Source organism: Equus przewalskii, chromosome 3, assembly GCF_037783145.1.
Source record: "Equus przewalskii isolate Varuska chromosome 3, EquPr2, whole genome shotgun sequence".
In the NCBI taxonomy this organism is placed as follows: Eukaryota; Metazoa; Chordata; class Mammalia; order Perissodactyla; family Equidae; genus Equus; species Equus przewalskii.
This window is the reverse complement of record NC_091833.1, coordinates 99,153,960-99,181,521: the sequence shown is the minus strand read 5'-3', so window position 1 is coordinate 99,181,521 and position 27,562 is coordinate 99,153,960. Positions and strand designations below refer to the sequence as shown.

The 27,562-nt window shown below is 44.9% G+C and overlaps 1 protein-coding gene across 2 annotated transcripts in view; it reads right to left on the bottom strand.

The window, feature by feature from the left end:
- Nucleotides 1-27,562, bottom strand: part of SEL1L3 (SEL1L family member 3) — a 138,987-nt gene that overhangs the window by 17,596 nt on the left and 93,829 nt on the right. For both annotated transcript variants that reach the window (XM_070613040.1, XM_070613039.1), the window contains 6 exons: nucleotides 19,850-19,969; nucleotides 17,896-18,036; nucleotides 14,123-14,185; nucleotides 10,907-11,083; nucleotides 8,349-8,476; nucleotides 5,988-6,071 (listed from right to left, as the gene is read on the bottom strand). In XM_070613040.1, the coding sequence (XP_070469141.1) occupies nucleotides 5,988-6,071; nucleotides 8,349-8,476; nucleotides 10,907-11,083; nucleotides 14,123-14,185; nucleotides 17,896-18,036; nucleotides 19,850-19,969 (713 nt within the window). The remainder of the gene's footprint in view (nucleotides 1-5,987; nucleotides 6,072-8,348; nucleotides 8,477-10,906; nucleotides 11,084-14,122; nucleotides 14,186-17,895; nucleotides 18,037-19,849; nucleotides 19,970-27,562) is intronic.

Here is a 27,562-nt window from a genome sequence, read left to right as displayed (position 1 = left end):
CAGAATGCTCAGAGCAGACCCTAGATGGAGGGCCTGCGAGGGAGGCTCAGCAGAAAGTCCCCATCGTTTTGCAATCAGGTCCTGTTCCAAAGGTCTATAATCTCGAGTGTCTTCGGGACACTCAGGCTCACACCAGTGCCTCAGTTTCCCACAGGGGTGGATGAAGGAAGCAGATGGTGTGGACTTGCCAGCCCAAGGTCAAATACTGGGCTGGCTCCCTCGGCTGCTGTAACTGGATCAAATGTGGCTTGACGTTATTAAAATGTAATAAAATGAGTTTTTCTTAGACAGTATTCGGGTAGACTGCTAGACTCTGGGGGGACCCACGAGGCTGACACTCTCTGTACGAACAGAGTCACTATGATAAATTTTATAAGACTAATATCTTGTCTCTAAAGTTACTTTGGTGGTGGGGGAGGGAAGAGAGGAACAAGTTTTAAAGGAAGACTTCCACTTCTAATTATTGTATAAGTCGGGAGGAAATTTCATAGAATTCTCGAGCATTTCCTTTGAGGAAGCACTGGAATCCATCAAAAAGAGATGTCTAAAAGCATTAATGTCAATAGAAATAAGGAACAGAAATTCGCCTCTCTTTTCCCGCTTGCAGAAGCGATCATCAGATGCTGGTACATGCCAGTACCACCACCAGCCATTTTCATGCATCAAAGAGTGAACCATAGGTGAGGATTAGAACACGGAAGATCAGGCTTTCTCAGCTTATTAAGACTTCTGAGATGCCACACCTCTGCAGAAACCCTATCCACATTTAGCCTGCTGGCACTTTGCTCTCACTTAATTGTGTTTCAACAGAAACTGTCTGCAAGTATTAATTACAGATATTTCTACCCTTACATTCATGGAACAAACATTTACTCAGCATTTGCTACGTGTAGGAAGCCCAAAGACAAGCCACAAAACTGTAGTGTCCTTGCATGAATTTCCTCAAGGTTTAGGAAGCCAGCCAGAGCTTCCAGCTTGATTTCCAAAGCACTAAAGTGAAATTGTTCCCCAGGCAGTCCTGATGGGGATGGGGATGGATGAGGAGAGGAGGGGCTTTAGAGTAAAGAAGGAGTCTAGGAGCACGTTTGCCACCCTCCCACTTCAGACTCAGCACATACACTTATAGAACTTTCATAACGATACATCTTAATAACCAATGCTTCGACTGCCTGCTGTGAAGTGTGAATTTGGGCACCTCTGAGCAGTTTCTCAAACAATGATATTATTTTCTCTGTGCTCTTTTCTGCCAATGCCTGAAACAGTTCAAACTGGAAAGATAAAAAAATCCTGGGGTCTCAGTGGAATTCAGGACCCCCGTTCTATTGCAAAAAGGTGAATTTCTTTCAACTGGAACTTTGCATGCCTCCTTGTCTTGCCTCAAGCCCATCACAATCTGGCTAACCTCCTGGGGTAAGTGTTTGGGGTATATTTAAGACAAAAGACAATAAGACACATAGCTCACAGGTAAAACACGCGTAGGGGTAAGGCAGAGAGAAATGAAACATGACAGCCGGCCTCTCCTTAGCTGACTTCTCCTGGTGTCCGAGGACAGGCTCAGGCATGGCAACATTATCTTCCGTATTGGGCCTACACAGCAAAAGGCCGTTCTCTCACTCACACTCTTCATTTAAACTGTCCCATATAAATCTTGGAACAACACAGAAAAGTACAAGCTCATCAAACTGACACACGTAATTTGAGAATAATGCCCAGAATAAATTCACTCACAGAAAATGAAAAAAGGGGATGGACTTGGGACATGGATGGACGATTCAGTCCTATTACTGCAAAATAGATGTCACCAAAAAAAGCCACGTTGGGGTGTGAGGAGGCCAACATTCATATATTTCCCATTTAACCCCTGGGGTGTGTTTGGAGGCTCCGCAAGAAGGAAGAGATAGAAGCCCTTTGCCTCAGATATATTTTGACAAAGATCTTCCCATTGGAATGGATACCAGATGTTTCTTCCCATTGATAGGAAAAGGCTTCAAATCTAGATTGAGACTTATCTTTAACTATACTTAGCATCAGCATCAAGACTGGCAAGGATATGGAGAAACAAAAATTTATACACGGTTGGCAGGGGAGTAAACTGGTAAAATCATTTTGGAAAGTAGTTGGCATCATCTTGTAAAGTCGAACATGTGCCTGCCCTGTGACTCCACTCCTAGGTTTATATTTTAGAAACTCTTCCTATATATGCCAGGAGATACATAAAAATGTTTACGGCCACCTTGTTCTTAAAAACAAACAAACAAAAAAAAATGGGAAACAACCCCAATATGTGTTAACATGAGAACTGGTAAGTAAATTGTGTTATAAGACAGCAGCGAAAATGAATGATCTACATGTACATGTACCAAAAGCTATGAATCTCAGAAACATAATGTCAGGTGAAAGGAAAAAGCTGTTGAAGAACTATATATAATATGATTCTAATAATATGCAGCTCAGAAACAAGCCAAACTAAGTCTTATGTATATGAATATATCCATATACAGTCACATGTCGCTTAACGATGGGGAGACGTTCTGAGAAAAGCATCATTAGGCGATTTCGTCATTGTGCGAACATCATAGAGTGTATTTACACAAACCTAGGTGGTACAGCCTACTACGTGCCTAGGCTACATGGCACTAATCTTATGGGACCATCATCATCTGTGTGGTCAGTTGTTGACCAAAACATCATTACGTGTAGCAAAACTATAAAGAAAGCAAGGGGCAGATCAACAAGGTTCAGGATGATGGTTACTTCCGGGCATTGGGAGTAGGGGTGATCTAATCTGGGAGGGAAATGCAGACGGCTTCAATAATTCATTTTCTTAAATAGGGTTACAGGCGTCCACTTTACTGTTATGCTTTGGAACCTATATATATATAGGACATATTATTTCTACATACCAACTATTATATGATAGAAGAACGGGAAAATAACTCAACTGGCTCACGCTATATCTCTGGCTCAAATGCTCAGCTCCTTTTACCTGGGTTCTGAACTAGCTCCCCCTTTCAGACTCTCCCTTCTCTTCTCCATCAAACACAGTTGTTTGGCTCAGTATCTCCAAACCCAGCTCTGTCATGTCACTACCCTCTCTCAAAACTATCAATGGCTCCCCACTGCTTCACAAATTAAGTAAAAAGTGTGTGATCTGCCATTCAAAATTCCGTAAAGCAGGACTTCTGTGGTCTTTTTATATATCACTCCCTTTTGCAAATCTTACCCTCAAGGCAAACTGGGTGGCTTAAAATTTCCTAGACTCACGCACAATTTTCCTGTCTCTTTGCTTTTGTTCCTGTGATTCCCTTCACCATAAATGCTGTTCCTTGTATGTCTAGTGGAAACCTCACCTATTCCTTAAGGCCATATCATTGGCTACCTCCATCATGAAGGCTGGCAGAAGTTCCTCAAACCAGATAGCTTCTTTTCCTCTCCAGCATCCCTAATGCTCTTTACATACTGCTCAGGGCCCTTCAGTTATGATTATTCTGTCTTTTTAAGCACTTGCCAGGTGCCACGAGGTGCTGGGCTCTGGGATACAAGTCACAGGGCAATCAACAAGTAAAGAGCAGTCCTGATCCATGAAAGGACAAAAGGGAGTAAGGAGTTAGGCAGGACTTCTGGGCAGAGGGAACAGTAAGTGCAAAGGCCCAGAGGTCAGACAGAAGATGGGCCATGAGAGAAACTGTAGGTAGTTCAGCATGAGGAGGAGATGAGGCTGCAAACTTCCTCAAGCCCTACTGGTGGCATCCCCCACAGCTTATGGCAAGGCACCCGGCATTTAAGTGTACTCAGTAAATTGGCTGGACTGGACCCAGCTCACAAACAGTGTAGAACACACTTAATTCCCCTTCCCTTCCGCCAAAAGATAACAACCAAAAACACAATCTCATGTTGTAACTGAATATTCGAAGAAGGACAATAGGTGACAAAAATCTTTTTTTTCTTTTAAGGAAGATTAGCCCTGAGCTAACCTGTGCTGCCAATCCTCCTCTCTTTGGTGAGGAAGACTGGCCCTGAGCTAACATCCGTGCCCATCTTCCTCTACTTTATATGTGGGACGCCTGTCACAGCATGGCTTGATGAATGGTGCTAGGTCCACACCTGGGATCCGAACTGGGCGAACCCTGGGCCACCAAAGCGGAGCAGCTAACTTAACCGCTATGCCTCCAGGCTGGCCTCCACAAAAATCTTAGTTCATCTTGAACTTCAGTGCAAATTTTTAAATGTGCTACCTGAAGTGCTTTGTGATATTAAAGCCAAAAGTAGACAAGAAAGCTAAGCCATTAGCAGAAGCTATTAACAGACACTCTATGGGAAAAACGGTGTCAGACATCTTGGTGTATGTGTGTGTGCGTGTGTGTGTGTGTGTGTGTGTGTGTGTGTGTGTTGGGGGATGGGTATTTACAGATGTGCTCTCCCTTTGGGGAAACCCATCAAATAAACATTTTCATATTTAATTGCTTCGTTCTCCTTAAGAAGCTTGTAGGGGGGTATGGGTGGGAAGTCTGGAGGATGAGAAGCAGAGAATGAATTAAAGTCAAATTTGGGAGTTTTATGAACTGAAGCTCACTTGGGAAACAAGATAAAACACCACAAAAATCGTAAGGTATATCAATTGGAAAATAATAATTTCATTAAAAAATTTCTTTCCAATTGTGCAAAGTGAGGCCACAGATAATAAACTTTCACAAAATGATAATAATAAACATTTGTATTTGGTGCTTTTTTCATTGAGTTCATTTCCCTCGCATTCTCTAATCTAAGATTCTTGTTTACTGAGATGCTATCTGTTGATTACGGGGGCACCCATGGACCAAAGGAGAAAATGGCATTCTTTTAAACTTATATTTAAAATTTTTTTTTAGGAAGATTAGCCTTTAGCTAACAGGTTTGCCAATCCTCCTCTTTTTACTAAGGAAGACTGGCCTTGAGCTACCATCTGTGCCCATCTTCCTCTATTTTATATGGGATGCCTGCCACAGCATGGCTTGACAAGCAGTGCATGGGTTCACACCCGGGATCCAAACCAGCAAACCTTGGGCCGCCGAAGTGGAACGTGCAAACTTAATCACTGCGCCACTGGGCCAGTCCCTTATATTCTAATTTTTAATTGAGGTTCGGATCAGAGTATGATCGATGACAGGTCTGGTCTAATGTTCTTGAGGCAGCGGACCGAGGGGATATGTGCTGATTTGCATATACTTTTTAGTTATTACTGAAATACCCAGATCATTTAGGCAATAAAGCAGCCAAGAAAATGTGGCCCAAGGAAAAGTAAGAGAGAGTGCTAAGACTCACAGAGGAAACAAAAAGATGGAGTCAGGTAGAGTCTGGAGAGGTGTCACCTTATTTGTAAAATCAAGTAACAGCAACTGGGGAGCATTTGCAAGTCCTCATACGCGGTGTCTCAAGCCATAGAGTACATCATGCTAACTCCAGCAGAAGAAGGTTAGAAAGGGCAGGCTGTTTGGCTGTGACACTGGAGGTTTGGTGAGTGACTCGAGCAATGCCAGGTTCCTGGCCGTGGGAGATGCAGTAAACTATCTACGGAAGAATGCAGCCTAAGCCTTAAACACGCTGCTCTCTCTTCTTGCCATGAGTATGGTGGAAATCCTGGACCTTCCGTGGCCTGTCCTGAGAGGCAGAGGTCAGCTAAGATCCCCTGTGCTTCTTCCAGACTCGAAAACCAAGAGAAGCAAGCTTGAAGGGAGGGGAAGTCAACGCATTCGTGTGTCTCTCAACTTGATGACTGTGGACGCTCCTCCTAGAGAACTGATTTTTGTGTATAATTAAACATGGAAATGCTATGTTTCCCAATCAACGGCCAATCAGCGTGCGATACTCTGAATATTATTGCTGGGAGGTCGTGATTTCCCTGCAAATTGCTTTTTCAGTTGCATTTTAAGGCTCCATCTCATAAGGCTACTCACAGATTGAAAGATAAGGGCTGGGAAAGTGCATTCTAACGCGGGTCCCGAGCTTACCATGAGCCCTCCAGGTAGGCATTGAGGCCTTTGCGAATGACATGGCCCAAGTAACCATTTTTCTCAGCTACGTGCTTTGCCCATCTGAAAAGGAAACAGAAGAGAAAATATACAAACTGTGGTAAATTAAATAATTGCTTTTTCCTTCATATGATCTCAATAAATCCCAGTTGGGGAATATTTTGCTTGTTAGAATTTTTACAGAGCAATAAACCAGAGCTGAATGTTAAGAAGGTAAAGAAAGACGCGTTTTGAGAGCTTCGCATTCAGTGCCTTTTCTTAAGGATGCTTAGGAGCTGTCATGTATGGGAACAAAGACATGAAAGGTATGTAATGACAAATATCCACCAATATGGAAAAAGATAGCCTTCACCAAGAATTCTAATACTCTCTCCTTTAAAATATGTTTAGTGATTTATTATAAGCTTTCCCTATTTTGTTTCCATCCCTGAATTTATCCTGGAGAGGTTTACTAATAATGAACTAGTCTGTTGTAATATTTAGATCTACAACCACTAAAACAATATTATAAGAATACATAACTCACAAGCTAATGGAAGGGGGAAATACAATAATTTTTTAAAAATACTTGATTAATATAAAGGAAGGGCAACAAAAGAGAAAAAAGGTACAAAGAATAGATAGAACAAGTAGGGAATAAATAGTAAAATGGTAGATTTAAAACAGGTACATCCATAATTACAGTAAATGTAAATGGACTAAATACACCAGTTAAAAACTAAAATTGTCGGACTGAATAAAAAATACACAAAACTCCAATTACATGTTGTTTATAGGAGATATACATCAAAATTAAAGGACAGAGAAAGATTGAAAGTAAAAGGTTGGAAAAAGATACAATATGCAAACTCTAACAAAAAAAGCAGGTGTACCAAAATTGACCATATACTGCTCATAAAGCAAGCCTCAGCAAATCTCAAAGGATCAAAGTCATTCGAAATATAATCTCTGATCACAGTGGAATTAAGATAGAAATCAATAACAAAAGGATAACAAGAAAATTCATGAAACATGAAAGTTCATACCAAATGTCCTAACTAACTATGATAAAAAGCCTCAAGTGTGTCTAATTTTATCACTGAGTTCAGGTAACGCTGGGTTGGCTCTCAAATGTCTTATGAAAAATAACCTTTTGGAGAGCTAGACCATTGGTGTGGGGTGGTGTACAGCAGAGGTCTGCAAACTTTTTTTCTGTAAAGGACAAGATAGCAAATATTTTAAGCCTTGTGGCCCACATGTGATCTCTGTTGCGTATTCTTCTTTGTTTGTTTGTTTCACAACACTTTAAAAATATAAAAAGCATTCTTAGTTCTTGGGGCCACAGATAACAGGTGGCAGGCCATGTGTTATCTGTGGGCCATAGTTTGCCAAGCCCTGCAAAGCATTTCAGTTATGCATGACCTCAAAATTGTGCTCCCTGTCGTTCTTCGGGAAGCTACGGCAGGTTGCGCTCTACCAAAATGTAGGAGTAAACCAAGAAAGAGGAATAGGGTCCAGCAAAGAGAACCACAAAAGATAGAAATGAAGGGAGCGGGAACCCCACAATGATGACAAAGGTCATTTCAGGAGGGCAGCTCTGTCCTGAGCAAAGACTCTGGGAGAGATGTTACCAAGAAGATTAAAGCTATCTGGTGGGGCTGGACACACTGAGAAGACATTTAGACAACTGAAGGAGAATCTGGAGACCAACCACATAGAAAATGATAAGTACACAGAAAGCTGAGCAACGAAAGAACAGTAAAATACAGTTGCTATTCCATAGAAAACAAACGCTTTGCAAGAAAGAAAAAGCCAAGTAGTATACCACATGGCTCGGCAGCGAACATGGTCATAATAATGTAAGCCCTGATGCTAATCTGCCATTTACTGGGAAGGTGGGAGAGGGCAGGAAGTATGAATGTGTGGGGTGGCAGGAGTTGGCAGAGCGAGAGAGAACTTTATCTTTCACAGTGGGACATCATTAGACAATGCCTATAATGAAAATAACAAGAAATAGTGGTGTAAGTATGTTATTTAGAGATAGAGGCAAATAAGAAAAAAGTAATTAAAAAATTGAACATATTTTATTCTTGGGAGCAGGACACAGAGCCCGGGGTGGGGTGTGCAGAGATTTCCTGTTTTTTCTTATCAAACTATTTTTTTTTTAATTTTTAATTAAATTTTTGTTTTTTATTTTTGCCTCGTCAAATTTTTTTGCTCTTTAAACTATGTGTGTGTGTAACTGATAAATATAAAAATGAAATTTAAAAAAATGCAAAGAAAAAACAGAAAAAGGAACTTCGTTTTCTCAGGCATGGTGAATACAGCACAGGTTGTCCGCAGCATGTGACAGATTCTTACACAACAGCCTTCTCGGGATCTCTAGGGAACGTCTCCAGGTTGCCTGTGATATAGTAGAGGGAACACCACAAGGTTCCTTCGATGTGTCCCCCTTGTGCAGCCTTATGGAAATATTCACCAGCTAAAGTCTGTAAGAGAGACGGACAAGGTCATTCTCCTTAGCGAGGAGTCTTCCTGGCTGGGCTGGTTTCATCAGAGCCAAGGTGGGGAGGTACTTAACACCTGAGGGCATCACAGCCTTATAACTTCTGCTATCTTTAAGAAAACCGAGGCAAGTTCTAGGAAGACAGCCAACCACAGGAGCTGGTCTCTGGATGTGATAACCTTGACCACAGCTCTTCCATTGGTTAAGTTTGCCCAATAAATAAGACAACATGTAACTACGAATACCAGTGTCATCTCATTTGATCCCGTAACCCCTGCAAGCTAGAAGGAAGACCGTGTCAGAAGCCATACCAGGTGAGAATTCAGGCAGTTGCTTTCCTAACCTGGCTTAAAACCTTTATTCAAATGCATGCACAAAAACTGCATTTCCAGTAGGAAGGTGAGAATTAGAACATGACAATAAAAAATCCACTCTCGCAGATGTGTGGGAGGGTTACCAGACATTTGCAATGCATAAAAATATACCACCTCATATGTAGTCAGAGAGAGGTAGAGGGGGAAAAAATAAAATAAGCACTTTGAGTGGCCTATGTTCCACGGATTGCTATTATTTTTCCAAGGCAGTTAACTGTCGTTTTTAAGCATGGGTCTTAGAGTCAGACAGGCTTGGGTTCAAATTCCAGCTCTGCTCCTTATTAGCTGGGTGACCTCGGGCATGTTCCTTAATCTAACTGACAGATTATCTCAACTTCTTCCACTGAAAAATGTGGCTTCCGACAGTAACTAGCATGAAAAGTTGTTTCGAGGATTAAATGAGATAACACATTCTCGAGGCTTAGCCTGGTGTTTCACAAAAAATGATCTTCTGATTCCCCACCCCCAAGTCTGCCAAGGCTTCCCCATCCCACTAAATGCCCTCTCCACTCTTCCCATCTCAATAAATGCCAAACATGCTGGAGTTGTCCTGATTTCTCTTCCCCTCTCCCACCCCACATCCAATCATTAGCAAATCCTGTCACCTTGACCTTCAAAATTATCCAGAATCCAGCCACAACTCAGCCCCTCTTCTGACCCTGAATCCTTTCTCCCTTGGATTCAATACATTAACCATCTGCTCCTGCTCTGGTCTCCTTCAATCTTAGTCCCCGCTAGGATCCAGGAGGAGCCTCCTAAAACACAGCCTATCACTGCCCTGTTCAAAGCTGTCTGGGAGTTTCCCATCTTGCTCAGAGCTGAGTCATCACAATGACCCAGGCACCTGCCTCCCTGACCTTATCGCCTGCCTCTCCCATCTCCCCTGCTTTCTGGTCCTGCCACTCAGGCCTCCCTGCTATTCTGCGAGCACACTAAGCCTGCTTTCTTCTTGGGGCTTTTGCCCTGGCTGTTCCCTCCTTCTGGAATGTTCTCCCAGATATCTGTAAGCCTCCTTTAGGAGTCTGTACAACATCACATCATCAAAGAGACGTCTGATTTCCCTTATAAAATAGCATCCCCCAATCTCTACCCTGCCTGTCCTCCTTACCCTGCCTTATTTCCCCGTAGCACTATCTCCACCGTCCTCATATTATATATTCATTTGTTTATTGTCTTTCTCCCCCACTGGAAAGTAAGCTTCCCAAGAGCAGACACTGTTTTGTCTGCTGCTGTGTCCCCAGTGCCTGGCGTAGGATGGGCGTTCAATGAACTTTGTTCAATGTAACGATGCTCAGGTTATTATTATCATCATCAAATTATTATTGGTAACGAAAGGCTTCCATTTCACGTGGGGATCCAGGTCCTGACTCCACTAAGTGTGTGACTCTAAGTCACATAAGATACCGTAAGTTTGCTGTATCTCCACGGCCAGAGCCTCAGTTGCTTATTATGTAAAATGGATGTAATAATAGTAACTATTCCAGAGAGTTGTTAGGATAAAATGGGACAGCACACGTAAAGTGTTTTGGCACACATAAAGTGTTTGTGAGTGTCTGGCACCAAGGAAGTGTTCAACAAACACCAAAGATTGTCATTGTTGTTTTCATTACTCTTCAATTTGGTCTCATACCAGGTAACCCTATTAGGACCCAGCTCTCTTTGCTTCTAGTAAGATCTATCTCAGCACCATCTCTCGCTCATTCTCCCCTATATCATCTCCTGCTCCTCTCCCCAGCTCAGGCCTCCCTCCTCCATGAAGCCCTCCTGACTGCACTGGCCTTCACCATTTCCCCTTTCCAGAACTGTTTGGCTCACAGCAATTAGCACATACTTGGCATATGGCTAAATGCCTTCCTTTGCTCTTCACTATCTTGTCTTCCTAACCAGACCCTTGAGTTCCTCGGGAACATGGTCTGAGTCTTGGGTGGTGTCTGTTCCACCCACAGGGCTCGTCCAGGCTGGGCACACAGTGCACCCTCACAAATGCTTCATGATTGAGTGACTGACCAGCTGTACGGCTGGTCTCAAGTCTTACTCACTTGATTCCTTCCAGGAACTCCTGGGAAAATACCATCCAGATACAGGACTCCAAGATTGTATGATGCATCTGGGTTCCCCATTTCTTCTGCTTTTAACCAGTATTGTGCTGCTTTCACATAATTTTTCTTGAACTTGTGGTAATACCATCCCAGGCCATTGACTGCCTGATGCAATCCCTGGATTTTAGAACAAGAAGAAAGAAATTACTTTTTTTTTGTTTTAATGAAACCTAAAGAGAATTGATTGTGAAAGCATTCTGCTGGAGTCTGAGCAAAACCTTTCCTGTCTCTTTTTTGGGACAGATGGCATCAAAGAAAAGCTAAGTGCTCGAAAACACGAGCCCGCCTCAGAGTCTTCCCAGGTGGATTTCTCCCGGCTGCTGCTGGGATTTTCGCATTCCAGCTCAACAGTGATGCTGGCCCCCAAATCATCACTCCCCTCCAATGGGCTGTTACGCAATGCCCTTGTCTACAAAAGGCCTCTTATTGCCCTGAGTATCAAGAGTGCCCTGAAATTCAGGAAAGCTCAACTGCAACAGGAGGCCTGAAACCTGTCCTGGCGGGGACGGTTTCTAGGTGACCCACCTGCCCATCTGTTGATTACCCTGCCCTGAACACCAGCAAATTCTCGGAGAGAAGCAGCTGCAGCATCCTACTTGCAAAGCACAGGTGCCTTGTGACTGCTTAGCATCCCAGCTCGGCCAGGTGGAGTCTGGTCCGGGCTGAGGCAGAAGGGGAGGGTGGTGGAGAGGGGGTGGGTTTCAGAACTGCATCTAAACTGGCACCAGAGAAGGGCTGGTTCATGTGAATCTAGTCTCGAGCGTCTTTGTTCTTGCTGATTCATGCTATCAGATGCCCTCCTCTGCTTCCGCAGGTTTGCACCCAAGTGCTCCCACCTGCTTCCACACGACAGCCTCCAGTCTAGTTGCTGAAGGCTCAGGAGCCCCGCAGGGGTGTGAGGGCTCCTGACAGAGTCTCCTGCCCAGCAGGGAGACACCTGAGTGCAACCTGGGAATGCAGTGCTCTCCTTCCTCCCATCCTGCTAGACCCACAAGACCAGGAACCAGCAGAGGAAAAAAGGATTCGAGGGGTGACAGTGCCCTTGCCTCTGAGAGAATCCTAAGTGCAGAACCAAATCTCCTTCACCTTCCCTTTCATCCGGGAAAGATAGGTGTTCCTTGACAACAGATGCCAAGACCCCAGCCTGCAGCCTTTCCAGTCTGCAATGGCTCCTAAAAGGCTGTGCTTCCTAGTCTTTATGTTGGAATCTGGGTGCCAGAAAGCCCAGGAGAAAGAAACTAACAAAACTCGTAGAACAGAAGCTCCATGAGGGCGGGGATCTTTGTTTTGTATCTCAAGCACCTATATGAGTGCTTGGCACAGAGTCGGTGCTCAATAAATGTTTGATGAATGAACAAGAGCCACCCTTTGAATGCTGATGCTAAACAAAATGGAATCCAAATCCTCTACTCTGAGGATGGAGAGCAGGGCTCAGTTTTGCAGGTCCGCAAGAAAGCAGACACCTGGGAAAACGTTAGTGCCCTGGATCCAGTCACAGAAGCATTCTTCTTGAGCCTCGCCAAGGACCAGGTGCAAGGCAGGCTCCTGATAAGTCCTGCAGACTGTGTTTCAGTGAAGTAACAGAGCAGGTCATTGTAGAAAGTGGCAAGAACCAGCTTTGGAAGAAGTCTACAGAAGGACACATCAACGTGGCTTTTACAGTGAAGTCAGGGGCCCCAGGCTTATTCACATGCACTTGTCATGAGTCAAAACATCTGCAGAACTCCTTAGGAAATGCATTTGGACCAAGTTCCGAGCCCCATGAGAACTCCTGTCTTATTTCTTAATACTCATACCTTCTTCTGGATATTTACACCTCAATCAACAGATTTGCCTTCACATGACTTCTGGCTAAGTCCAAAAATCAAACTATAGGCACCTTCACCACAGTGCCCGACAAAGGGTAGGGGCTTAAAAATTCCTTGTTGGGTAAATGAGTGAGAATCACCTAATACTTTCAAAGATGTGACTACTCTGAGCCATAAAACTGCATTTCCCCAATACTTATCTAAGCTCAGCTAAAAGTCCCTTCAAAATAAAGCACATTAGACATCAATTCACCACTAGGATGGCTAAAGAGATGCAAATTTCACACCTGCCAGGAAGCCCCATAACTGCCCCATTTTAGGACACTCTGGAACCAATGCCCTCAGTGACCGTCATTAAACTGCTTTTCTATTTCTGCGCTACAATTTGTTGGGGTCGGAGCTGATGTGCACTTCCCTGGGTTCCCTTCTCCTCGGTCATGTGCCCTCTTGATACCCCATAGGCGGAGGAAAAGCCTCTTGGCTCTCTTACTCCATGCTCCACCTCCCTCTTTAACAGAAAAAAGACACTCTGAGCTCCCTAAAGAAAGGGAATGAGGAAGAAAAATCCTCATGATAACGTCAGGAGTCTTTGTTGACAGGGCAAATATTAGCAGCCTTTGGGATGGAGGCACATTCAAGAGCCAGAAGAGCTACACAGGGCCCTGTCAAGGTTGTAGAATTACAGTGGTTTCTACAAATTTATTTATTTGCAAATATGCGTGAGTGTGCATGCATTGGGCATGTGTGTTTGCACACAGGGATATGTGTGCATGCATGTGTGTGCGTGTGTGTGCCCCCTCCCAAATGATATTTAACTTGCATTCTGTGTTGCTATACTGAAACTAGCTGACTTGAAGATAACATTGAAGAGCAAATAGTGACAAAAGCAAAATAATTCCTAAGACTGACAATGAACTTGATAAATAGCCCCATTATTAAAGCACGGAGAAGTAAATGGGCATTGGACACGACAGGGTTAACCTTCAAAAGAATTAGGCTTTTGGTTTTCCTAATTCAAAGGCATTTATACCTATTCAATTTCAAGGAGCCCTTGCTGCTTGTTATCAGGGCAGCCCGTGATTATAATTTTAGCCTTCAAACAAAATTGGGCTGAATTCTATTGACTGGAAGGTGAATTCAGCTTTTAAATTTTGCCGTCCCCATTGTGGCAGGTTTCTGTATGTGCGTAGCTCAAAAATGACTGATCAGTGCAGCGCTGGCGACCCCCCACCCCCCCACTGCATTTCTACCTTCCAGCTGAAGCCTGGCCATTCACTCTCGCAGACTCGCAAGCGTGTGGGTGTGTGTGGTGGAAATGTTTCCTTCTGACAATATGCAGAAGTGTTACCTTGGAAGCGGCTTTCTTCATCAGCTCTAACGCAAGCTGTCTGTTCTTTTTTACTCCTTGACCCTAAACAATGATAAACAGCAATGATTATGAAGAAAATAAACCCGGGGCACACTCAAAAACATTACACAGATACATCAGTGTTTGATATAAAATACTTAAAAATAAAACCCAAGCTTTCTTAATTAAAAACCTAATCTTACAGATTTCTATATGCAGAGCCATTGCGTTATCACCATCACCATCATTATTATTTGGCTTATATTTGTGGGGTGGAGGCAACAAACCTCACCCTCCCAGCCCAGCAGTGACACAAAATTCCCTGTTTGTCATGGAGCGAATCTCATTCCCATCGATCCACAGGTGCTGCTGGGAGAAGATGTGAATAAGGTTACGTGAGTTTGGTCATCCTGGATGTGTTTCTCTGGGGATTACCTAATTTGTGAGCCGGATAAAGGACTTTATCTGTGTTGGACAGTCAAGAGTTATTAGGCTGTCATTTGCAGTCTTCCTGGGTCCTCACAGAAGTCCCCAGGGTGGTACACTGCGGCTTCACAATCAGCTCAAGAACCAGCTGTGAAGGAGACAGGACCCCTTGAAATCGGTTGCTTCAGAGAAGCTGGCAGAAACTGACAAGGTTCCTCCTGCAAAAGCAAGTTCTTCCTGCAGAAGTGGTTTGTGCTCATGGAGAAAAATGGCTTTGGGGTTCTGGTTACAAGAGAGCAACCCTGTGGGGCCACACTGAGGTGTCTGCAGGACCCCGTGGGGGAAATGGTGGGTCTGAGGAGGGGCTCCTGAGCTCTCTCTTGACGTAAGTCTGACAATGAAGATGGTAGGCAAGAGGAGCCAGGTGAAAACCACTGCTGCTTCAAAACTCAGTCTGCTACGGACACCCCGTGCCCCTCAATGTACCCCACGGAGTCCTCCTGGTCTCAGACACAGTGGTTGACGAGGGCACATGTGATATTATGTAAGAGGGTTTGCAATGACTACAGTTATTAACACTATTTAAACACTTAGCTCTATGGTGAATGAAGACAGCGCTAGTGAACAGTTCTGTGCTAATTAACAGGGGCCAAGCACTGTCCTGTCATATCCAGTCCTCACAGCGGCCCTGCAGAGGTGCTGCTGTCATTCCCCTCTGAGAAACTCGCTCAGAATCACACAGTGAGTGAGAAACAGAGGCAGGATTTGAACCCAGGCAGGCAGGCTCCAGAGTCCAAGCTTATAACCACCATGGAATATTTTCTCCTGTACACTTCAGTTCTATGCTGAGAAAGGGTGATTCACAACCTCCTTGCAGGATACAGAAAACATGTAGGGTATGTGGTCTCTATAATTTTTACATCCTAAGATAAAATTCTGGCTCTAACTAAGGGTTAAATTCCATACACTGAGTTTCTACTAGACTTTAACTTACCTATTTAATAAAACCAATGAGCTGAAGCAAAGTGAAAGATGAAAATATTTTTCAGAAGTGCACCATTACTTCATTTAATTACAGAGAGGAAAGAGAAAAGGACATGAAGATTACTTGGCATAATTGGATAGGGCGATGAGACAACCTTTGTGGACTGAAGAAGCATCAGAAAGACCAGAACGGCAGAATGTTAGAACCTGGTTGAACTCAAAGTTTATCTCCTCCAGCTTCCTGGTTTTGAAGGAATAAAACCGGGACCCAGAGAGGTTGACTTATCCAAAACCTCACAGTTAGAGCTGCACCTAGAACTCAGATACTGTGATTTCCAGACCAGGGATTTTCCAGTATACTTGCTATTTAATCAGAAGTGGGATCGTTTCTTGCACAAAGACTACATACTACACACAAATCAGAGTAGTATTGGAAGCTGTTAAGTGAGAGAAATGGAAAGTCTTGGTATATAGCAATTGCTCACTAACTATCCACTGAATGAATTCAGGAAGGACAGTTGCTACAGCAAAAGTCAAAGCTCCACCCTCATGTGGATGCAAAATGCAAAACTCGACTGTGTAGACAAACCACAGCCACCACCATGGTGCCCTCTTTGAATACAATAGGCTGAATACCCACACAAAACCAAGTGCACGTTACTGTCCTTCACATTTGGAAAGTCCATTTTCTGCATGGGGTTCTTTCACATGGGTTACAATTAAAGAGACCTCTGGCCAGAGGTAAAAATGTTCCTTGAGATGCTGATAAAAGTCTTACTTCATCCCTCCCAGGGATAACTTAGTTAGAGGGCAGGAAAACCAGAAAAGCTTTCAGGTTTGGGAAATCAGACCCTGAGAAAACCTTATGACATCTCCAGAGTCATTTATTCATGTATTTGCCTCTCCCTCTAGATTGTGAGCTCCAGGTGGGCAGGAGTAATGTCTGATTCATGCCTTTCTCCTCTCCACACTTTGGACAGTGGCCAGCCCCAACTCTGGTGGACAGGTGTCTCTCCTCTGTGCCTGTCTCCTTCGTGCTTGTTTTCCCCACCAGCGTATGAGCCCCCCGAGTTCAGGGACGCAGCTCATGCATCTGATGTCCCTCCATCTAGCACAGTCTGGCATTTTGTCAGCCCTAAATGGTGTTTACTGAATAAATACATGGATGCATTGGCATATGGCTAAGAGTCAAATCATTTCTATGCTGATTTGGTGACTGGAAAGAAAAAGTCCTGGCTCTAAATTTGGAAACCACAACAACCAATAGATTTTAAGGCTTTGGAGGGTTAGAAATGCAGGAAAAGTCATAGCTGTTAATCAGTGAGTGGCCACAGCTGTGGTTCTGTGGGGTGGGGCTGGCCCCGTGAATCCACATCTTTGTCTGGAGACACTCGCTATCTGGGGGCAGCTGCTTTCTCTGGGTGTGGACATGCGGTCCGAGTGTTTCCTCATCAAAGCCAACGGCTTTTTACTTTTCCAAGATTGGTGAATTGATGCTTCTGTTTATGGATTTAAGGGCAGACTCTGAAGGCAGACTGCCTGGAGCCCATTCCCAGGCCTGAAATGTACCAGTTGTGCAACCCTGGGCAAGTTACAAAACCCCTCTGTGCTCCTGTGACCACAAATATAAAGAGCAATCATAACACACCTCGGTGCCTACCTCGCCAGGTTGTCATGAGGATTAAATGTGTTAATACACGTAAATCAGGTAATGAGGGCTCGATCAATCAGTGTGGACTATTATTATTTCATATAAGATACAGTATTTTACAGTTCTCAAAGCCTGTTCATTATGTTATCTCATTCGATCTGTGGTCATTACCATTGTCCCATGAGATTAGATGACTCCAAGGACACACAGCTGATGGCTGCAGAGGAGGGACTTGAACTCTGTCCTCTGTTTCCTGGGCTAATGCTCTTTCCACCCATCCCCACCATTCTCCTATTGGCTTAAAACCAAGATTTTTGTTTTGATCAATGAGACTGTTGAGATCCAGCCCAAGCACGCACTGTGTTTAAGCTGTAATTCAATGGCAACTCTGCGTGGTGGCGAACTTGCAGCACCTTTGGGGGCTGGCAACCATGTCCCAACCCGTAAAATATGGGTGTCTCCTCCAGAAGCCTACAGTTCTTGCAAAAGCAAAGAGAATCCAGGTGTCAAACAGATTAATGATTAAAAACGAGACCAGGCGACTGCTTCTGACTCCGCTTTTTCAGCAAACATCCCTTTCCTTCCACGGTGACAGAAGCATATAGGAAGTTTCTTCAGTTACAGACTCCCTGTTTGCCTGCACGCCTACAGGAAACTGCTCAGGAAGTCTGACAAGAATTGCAAATTTCAGCACAAACTGAGTGATTCTTACCTTGAATAACACAATGGCATAGTCGTAGATTAACGCCGGGTCCTCGGTCTCCAGGGCGCCCTTGGCGTACCACTCAATCGCCGCTTCCGGATTCTTGGCCACACCTTGCTGGCCCCAGAACAGCATCTGGGCCAGTCGTTGCTTCAAGACAGTAGCAATTTAGAATACTGACTTTCCTGTGTAACACTTCACATAAGACTTTAAAAGTCTTTAAAAGGTAGGAGGACAAAGCTAGTTTAAAATGTTTTTATATTGAGAACCAAGAACTAGGCAGACACAGGACACATGTTAGCTTCCAACTGGGGGCCAGAGCCCTGAAGGTGGACTGGTGTAAACATAAGTCCTTCACACAAGCTGGAAATGGTCCGTCGGGGCATGCAAGTGAATGACTCTACCGCACCCAGGGCCACAGCTCGATGGCACTTGGTCAAGAAGCACAACTGTCTCCTCCCTCAAGAGCCCCCTCCTTTGGAAAGTACTGCCCATCCTCTTGGCCCACTGAACAGTGTGGAGGCCTGTGCCCAGCCGTAGTATTGGTTAGAGCAGCCTTCTGCGCTCTTATCTCCTCCTAGCCCAGCGTTTGTCAACATGGCTGGCTCCACCATTAGCCAGAGCCTGGGAGCTCTCTGGGGGTAGGAAGCTCAAGATCTTATTTATCTGCCCTCGTCCCCTCCGCCCTCACCCAGCAGAACTCAACAGAAGCTTGCAGAACAAAGATCTGCTGAATGAAGGAAGGTAGAGGCGTCCATTGCCAGGAAAGTTCATGCAAGCTGTGGAGCACCCAGTAAACGGCTCTGGCCGCAGCATTTCCAGAACTACGCACTGGAATGTCTTCCTGCACTAGGAAGACCAATGAGGCTAGGGACAGGCGTCTAAGATGGGAGCCAGAGGCAATGCCAGTTAACATTCTGGCCCCCTGTGGGCCCCTTATTGTCATCCCTTCTTTCTGCTTCTCCTCTCATCTCCTTCTCTTTCCTTTCCCTGCAAATACTTAAACTTCCAGCAAAGTACCTCCTGAAATGCCAGGAAGACCTCTACGAAGGGGTACAGACCTCTTACTACAGAGTCTCTGAAATGTCTGATTGTCAATCATTTGTTCTTTTCTGTTTTCTTTCTCTTTCCCATCCCTAGGCTTCTGCCTGCTTAGCAGACCCAGTGGCTCTTCCCGACACTGTGCTCACCAGGAGCACGAAGCAAAGCGAAATCCACCCTTTGGGAAAGAGGCTGGCTTCCTCCCGCCCGGTGCCATCAGCCTTAGCAGGCTCCCACCAAGGCCTTTTCTCCATAGTGAAATCAAGGCAAGAAGTCAGACAGGACACATCCTCCCCTCTGCCCTTTCTTGTACCTCTTAAAAGTCCATCCAAAAGACAAGGCATGTTCACAAGACAGGGTCGATCCTTTCAATCTAATACGCCACACGTGCTTTTCTACTGTTCTTCTAGCTGAATTCATGGCCTTATTTTCAATGCCCATCTAATCTCTCCTGCACCCAAGATGCTTCTTTTTATTTCTGATGCACTAAAATGCCTGAGGGTAGTCTTTAGGACTCATTGTAAATATTGTGGACCTCTCTCTTTCTCGACAGGGTAGGACTACATTACCAGCCCACTTGAAGTCAAGAATGACCAAGTGACTTGCTTTGGCCAATGCAGTGTGAGATGGGACTTGTGCCACTCCTGAGCAGAAGCGTTAAGAGCCAGCCTGTGACCTGCCACGGTCGTCGCCCTGCTGCAATGGTTTTGGAATTACGTGTTACCGTGAAGTCTCTGTTAGATTAGGTTCCTAGGGGACCACGAGAGCACAGCCTATGCCAACCCCCACCAGATGAGTAGTGTGAGCAAGAAATAAATCGGGGTTGTTTTAAGCCACTGAGGTTTGGGATATTGTGTTACCATGGCATAACCTGGTCTATTATAACTGATAGAATTTCCAAGACAGTGGACTGTATCTTTACCTGAGCTGCCGCATTGCCTCGGGTAGCTTCATGCTTCAACCACATAAAGACGTCTCCGTCTTCTTTTGTTTGTACCTTGAGTGTTTCATCATCTTTTAGTCTAATTGTTTCAACATATGCCTAAAAAGGAAGAAAGGAGGGAAGGAGGGAGGGAGGGAGAGAATGGAAGCAGGGAGAAAAGAAATATCCAAATGATATGGGTATGCAAAAGACATGACATTATTCATAAACCACCAATTGCTCAAGGAAAAACCATATGAATAATTGAAATATGAGGTGTGTCCACAATGCCATAAGATCAAATTCTTTTCAAATGAATATATCACATCTCATGTATCTGAGTATTTTTGTTCCTATCAAAGCGTCTGCCTTGGAAGGACACAATTTATTCCATTTCCACTTCTATTGCTCAAGCTTGTTCAGAAGACCACTTCTGTGCCAATGATTTCAGAACCAGATTACACACAGCATCAAAAAAGGTAAATCAATATTTTCTAAGTATAACCTTATTATTTTTTTTTATCCCAAAGTGTTATTATCCTGCATGACTAACCCTCCCTATTTAGCAGGCTCAGCTTCAAATATCTTTTGGCTATTTCCAAAAATTAAATTTACCCTGCAAAGAAGAAGGTGCATTAACTCTGAGGATGCGAGCAAGAATCTGCTAGAGGCTTTAACGATGAGCCCAAAGGGAAAGTTCACAAAATGTTCTGAATTTGCACATAGCCTCCCCGTTATCTGACTCCTTTGAAGAGAATAAGACTCATTTTGATGTGTAACTTTTGGCTGTTTAACAAAAAACTGGCCCTGTTGTTTCACGGTCTCCCCTTAAATAATGAGCCCTATCTACCCGTGCTGAGAGGGGTTCCTGAAAGGGCTGCCATGCCCAGCGCATGCCACAGGCAGATGGTGAAAAACTGGATCTGGATGAGTCTGGGAAAGAAGCCTCAGAAAACAAGCAGCCTGATTTCCCCTGTGACCTCCTTTGTGGGTTAGTTCTGAAAGTACTTAGATTCACAAACTCTAGTCTGCAGCCCCGTTCCTGAGAAGGTCTCTCAGCTGCCTCTGCCCCTTGGCCGCGTGGAGCCAGGGTCCTTTTCAGAGGCATTGGGGTGGGGGGGGTGAGACGTGGGGACTGTGCTAAGACTCAGAACCCAGCAGGTGTCAATTCCTGATGGATGTCTAACCTGGAGAGGCACCAAGCGAATAGCCACAGCTAGAATATGGCGCCCACTACCTTTTATTGAAACCAATATGTGCCAGGTGTTTAACAAACGTTTTTTATTTAACCCTCACGACAGGGCTGCAGCCCAAATATCACTGTCCTCAATGGATAAGCAAAGAAACCGAGGCTCAGAAGGCGAAACCGTGAACTCAAGGTCACATTGTGGAGCTGGCCCTGGAAGCCAGGCTGGCTTGACTCTAAAGACAGGGCTCTGAGCCCCTCCCCCATGATGTTGCCCTCCAGAAAGAAGCCCCTGGAATCCTATCTCATTGAGTCTTTGCCAAGTGTGCTGCCAATGAGAGGGCATTTCAGCCCACACTCCAGGGGACACTCTGTTGTCTGTGATGAGCCTGGAACTGGGCTGAAGCTCAAGCTGCTCAAATAATGGAATTCTCAGCTAGAAGATTTTGTTCAACTGGAGAGTTTGAGTGTTTTAATTTTTAGTTGTCCTTCTCCTTTCCTTTGATTCCCTCCTCCTTCACCTGTGACAAGACTTGAATGGAAGACATAACATATGAAGACACAGTTCCCACACCCTGCAGGGATTTATAAATCCCTTATAAATTTATAAATCCTCTTAGGTGTTTCTGCTATGCTGGTGGTGACAGTATATCCTAAGAACCAGCTTAGACTGCATGCCAGGCACTGTTCTAACTGCTTTGCCCAGACTGACTCATTGAATCTTTGCAACCTTATGAGATAGTCACTATCAATATTCCCATTTCACCCAAGTGGAAACTGAGGCCCAGAGAGCTGAAGTAACTTATCCAAGGTCATATATCAAATATATTCTTCAAACTTAGGAGTCAAACCCAGGCTGGCTGGCCATGGGGCCCACAGTCTTCGCTCAGCCTCACCACCCTGTGCAGGACTCATGCATCTGGGAGGAAGCAAATGGCGGGCCGTTTCATTGTGTCCCTCCATAGACAGTGAACTCTATCCACAGTGCCTTGAGGGGGGTCTTGGCAAAGACCACGTTTCCGGGGGACCTGGGCAACCATGCATAACTCTGAAGAACGAACAGTTAGTCTTTGGATCCCTATCCCCTGACCCAGGCCTGTCTCTCTCCTCTGGGAGGTGCCATGAGCTTTACAGCAGGGTGGGGCCATTAAAAGCACGAACTTTCACATCTGACGCAGGGGACTTGAATTCTAACTTGCCACTAACTACCTGTGGGCCTTGGGCCCCTAACTTTATTTATCTGAGACTCAGTTTCTGCCTCCACGAAATGGAGCTTAGCCTGGTACCTGCTCTACCAAAAGCACTCAGCCTATTAGCCATAACTTTCTACAGCATGAAGAGTTAGAAAGACCTGGGCTCAAATCTAGGCTCTGCTACTCATTTGCTGTGTGACTTTGGGCAAGTTCTTTGGCTTCTCTGAGTCTCAGTTGCCTCATTTGTAGAACAGGAACAACACTCGTACTGACTTCAAAGGATTGCATTTATGTTTTCATAAACATGTGCTTGTTTATGAAAGAGCTTAGCATAGTATCTGGCACATGGAAAGCTCTCAGTAATGGGAACTCATCATTCTTTAGGTCCTTCATCCATTCTAATATGTAAAAGAGTGATAGCAGTTTAGAACATTAGTTCTCCTATTGATATTTGCAGTTTTGTAGAGCTGAGAGCCTTACAAAATTGTGGGGATGAAGATCCATCTAAGAAGACAGAAGAGATAGAATTTGAGGAGGCAGTGCTGGGAACAGAAACACTGCAGAGAGCACACACTGTGTGCTAGGCTCCACGCAGCACACGTCATGAGGATTAACTTACTTGTGCTGTAAGAACCATGTGAAGTGCAGACCATCATGGCACCCATTTCACAGGTGAAACGGTGTAGAGACAGAGAGGCGAGCGGAATTATCCAAGACTTCACACCCAGTGAACAGCAGACCTGGAACTTGAACCCAGGCAAACGTGGCCCTGGAGCCACATCACAGTTGCCTGCTACACCCAGGCAGGTGGCTGCCTCTCCACAGTTCTGGGGTCACCACAGTGGCAATTAGCACCACGTCAGAGCCACATGCCTAGGGCCTTCTGTGAAAGCCAACCACCTATAAAGCCTTGGGATAAAGAAAGAAGCCCTGAAAGGGAACAGTGTGAGGCTACTCATTCATTCAAACATCTCGTGACCAGGAAATGATGCTTCAGATGTGACCAATGAGGAAAAAGTTGTGGGGTGGAGAAGCAACAGTGGGAGCGAGGGTAGGGGCAGAGCTGGTGGAGATGCTATAGGATCCCAGCGTCCCAGACTGACCAGTTCTGGGATCTTGGGTGGCTTCTGGGGGGTTCTTTCTGTTGCTGTGTTGTAAAATCAATGTGTCTAGAATGAATAGTTTGTATCTGACACTGCAGAGTTAAAGCCCGCTGACGAGGTCAGAGGAGGTCCAAGGTCTGGAGACTGTGCCATCCTCAGGGCGCCCTTGAGCCAGTGTCCGAGAAGGCTCCACGCTCTCCCAGAGGCACTGACACTTCACAGGCTTCACCTCCTCTCTGTCTGCTCAGCCTACAGGCTACAAGGGCAGTGTTCATGTTACGTCAGCTGGCTGCCATTGACCACAGTGAAGGCAGGGCAGAGGCGAGAATGGGGAAGGGCTGGGGAGGGTGAAGGCAGTGGTGGAGACAGAGAAAGGAAGAGGGGAAATGAGAGAAAGAAAGAGAGAAGGGAAGAGAGGGAGGGAGAGAGAGAGAGGAAGACAGATAAGGCAGGAAGGAAAACAAGCCCTGCAACTTGGCAGCTGGGAGCAAAGGCTCGCAGCCCCACATTTTCCGGAGCGTCTGCGTTCTCTGGAGCGGTGGAATACGACGGAGCGTCTGCGTTCTCTGGAGCGGTGGAATACGACGGTTCAGCCAGCACTCCCGGGATCTGAGGCGCAGGGTAAGTTCAGAGGCTCCACGTAAACAGCCTACCCCCGCCAACCTCCTTCAGGGCCTGTGGGAACCGCCAGCAGGAACCTGCCTCTCAGGGTGTTTAAAATCAGCTATAACGTTTGGCTCCCGATACGGGGGGTGTATTTCTTTGCTGAAATTTAACATTTTAGGGATTTTAAAGTAAGAACTGGGGAACACAGCTGTAACAACGGAGAGAAAGGGAAGCAAGTACACCAGATTTCCCAGACGGGGATGTCACATACAAGGCTGAATGCAAGAGAGACAGTCTAACGGCAAGTGCTCTGGGCGCTGGCTGTCGACAGTGAACACTGTCACATCCAAAAGCAGTAGAGAGTCACAAAACACTGTGATCCCTTTATGTTTGCCACTGGAGGCTCTGCACTCCTGTCCTATCTATCATCCCAGTGGTAAACAGTGAGCACCAATTGTGTATCAAGCACAGTGCTGGGCACTGGGGTCACTGATATGAATAGACGAGGTGCCTGTCTCAGGGAGCTCAGAGTCTCCTGTGGGAGCCAGATCTACGACCCTGTACACAACACTCATCCTAAGAGCCAGGGCAGGGACGTGCCCGGGGGCCATGGCCCCATAGCAAAGGGGAGATCTGGAGGAGGAGGTGATGGATGAGCCCTGTCTTCAAGGAAGTGAAGAGTCAGCAGGCAGGACAGGAGGAGTGGGTATGGAGAAAGCAAACCAGGCAGAGGAGACCAAGCAGAGCCAGGAGGCATGAACAGCAAGGTGTGGCCAAAAGCTTAGTGTCGCCCGAGTGGGCAGGTGGAGCAAGGAACGTTGAGAGTTGAGGTTGGGGAAGCAGAGAGAAACCAGATCAAGGAATGCCTCCTATGTCAAGCACCGAGTTGGACTTAGTGCTTCTTGGTCAGTACTTCTCAACTCTGGCTGAATATGATGATCATTTGAGGAGCTTTGAAAATACACACATACACACCCATTATCACTGCAATAAGACTATGGGGTGGACCCTGTGCATGGGTATTCTTGAAGCCCCCAGGTGATTCTGATGTGTGGCCAGGTTGAGAACCTCAACTGTCCACAGCCCACTTTGTGCTTGGTAAAAAGAGAACGGGAAGGGACAAGATGAGTGACAGGAAGACCAGTCAGGAGGCATGCTAGTTTGCTAGGGCTGCCATAACAAAATACCACAGACTGGGTGGCTTAAACCATAGAGATTTCTTTTCTCGCAGTTCCAGAGGCTACAAGTCCAAGATCAAGGAGTTGGGAGCTTTTGTTTCTTCTGAGGGCTCCCTCCTTAGCATGCAGATGGCCACCTTTTTGCTGTGTCCTCATATGGTCACCCCTCTGTCTGTTTTGTCAGTGTCCTAATCTCCTCTTCTTGTAAGGCTGTCAGTCACACTGGATTAGGGCCACCTAATGACTCCGTTTTAACTTAGTCACCTCATTAAAGGCCCTGTCTCCACATACATTCATATCATAGTGTGAGGGCTTTGACATATGAATTTGGGTCCATAACAAGAGGCTGTCACAGTGGCTCAGGGGAGAGATGATGAAGGACAAATGTAGGCTGTGGTAGCAGGGATGCAGACGGGAGCAGGGGGAAATTGGCAGGTAAAGCTGTTGGGGACTGTAACTGATGGGATTACGGAGGGATCAGAGATGACTCAGTTGCTACCGTGAACAATGGTGCCATTGGTTGAGGTGTCTCTGGGGAACGGAGAGGAGATGAGGTGGTGTGTTTTCTTTGTGGTTTGTTACAGTGCCAGAAGGGAGCTTGTAAGAACAACCTCAGCCGGAGAGGAAGGTTTTAGTGTCATCAGTATGTGGCAGGCATTGAAACGAGGGGTGTGGATGGCACCCCTGCCCCTCTAGAAGTTGTAGAGAGAGGAGGGTGGGGACCAAACCTTGCAGAAAAGCAAATTCTGAGGAGTGGAGAGAATGAGACAAACTCATTCGCAATTAAGCCACAAAAACAAACAAAAAACCCTATTATCTTCTTTCTCTTTAACCGGAAGCAAAGCCCCACTAAATCATGAAGAAGTGACGTGAAGCGAGATTACTAATAAAGAAGATGCATTGATTCGAACCACGAGTTACGTAAAAAAGAAAATGAAACAAGAATCAAGAAAGGAGCTTCTGACAGATCCTTGGTTTGTTAATTAGAGGTCTGGCTTTCCCTATCTCATTTGTTACGTGTTGCTGGTGAATTAATAGATTTCTCAACAAAAGGACATTTAAATCAACGTACGACACCTGCTTAAATTCTCAAGAAGCCATTAATTACACATTCTTAAGAAAATGAGCGATGATACAACTCTTCTAACTGTATAATTCGTATCTGTGATTCTTAATCATACGACTTTTCAGCTGCAAGACGGATCTTTCCTATTCCTCTTCTCTGGTTCAGACCAATTAAACATTTTCTTTCATAATCATAACATTTCATATGCCAAATCTTCAAAAGAAAAGGAGCTTGTTAGCAACATACCATTTCCCATTGCTAATTTATGCTGAATCAGAATTCTTAAAAGTATAATATACGCATATAGGGCATTATTAACACATTCAGGCTTAGTAGAACAATGGCAATATTCTTTTGTGGCTTGATTTTGTATGAATGTTTTTTCAGAATAATTCCTTTTTTTAAAAAAAGTTATCAATTAAACAAATTAATTCCTGTCAAACTGAGGTTAAATTTTACACATAGCTTGTATACACTGAGAGAACACAAATGATAATGATGAGTGTGCACGTTTCTTCAGAAGAAATCATTATTTCCTAAAGGAGTTAGGGTGTATATATAGACAGCCTTTTGGTGTGTTATAGATTGACTCGTGTTTAATGTTCACTGACACCGTATATCTTTGAGTCATTTATTTCATAACCATAGAGTGGCCAGTGTAGGTTTCTTTTCCAGAAACCACCCGTTCTCAATCATCAAAGCACACATTTTCTGCACCGCAATTTTCTTAGCACAATCCAGGAGCAGCGCTGGGAAACAGTGAAGGGTCTAGTTCCCAGTTAGCTGCTCAGCCCAAGTTTCTACAATCCTGACCCAGCCAGGCTTGTCCCTAAATCTCCCCAAGCATAAGCAGGGAATATCAAGAGTTTACAGTGTAGACCAGAGCTGAATCCAGCCATGCCATTCACGTACTGTCTATGGCTGCGCAAACCCAGGCATCCCATTTGTTTATATATCGCCTCTGGCACAAATGAGTAGTTGCAACAGAAACTATGAGCAAAGCCTAAAATATTTACTATCTGGCCCTTTACAGAAAAAAATTGCCAACTCCTGGCGTAGACTACTGGTACTTTTCAACTCAACCACCTCAAGTGCTATGACCAGGAAAACATCTTAGATCATTTCTGGAGAAAAGGAAACACAAAAATACATTCCAAGAAGCCAACTGCATCATGGTCCACTCCCACTGCATGCAGATCTGCAACATACACTGTCACCTTGACTTACATCCTTTCATTCGCTGACCTCAAACAAGTCTGGAAACAAACCATCAGTTGGTCCAGTGTAACACATTAGTTTTTTTTGGTAGATGTGAGTCACTGATTTCTCTGCCCAATGAGTCAATAAGATTTGGGAGCCTGTAAAAGCAGGGGCAGGAGTT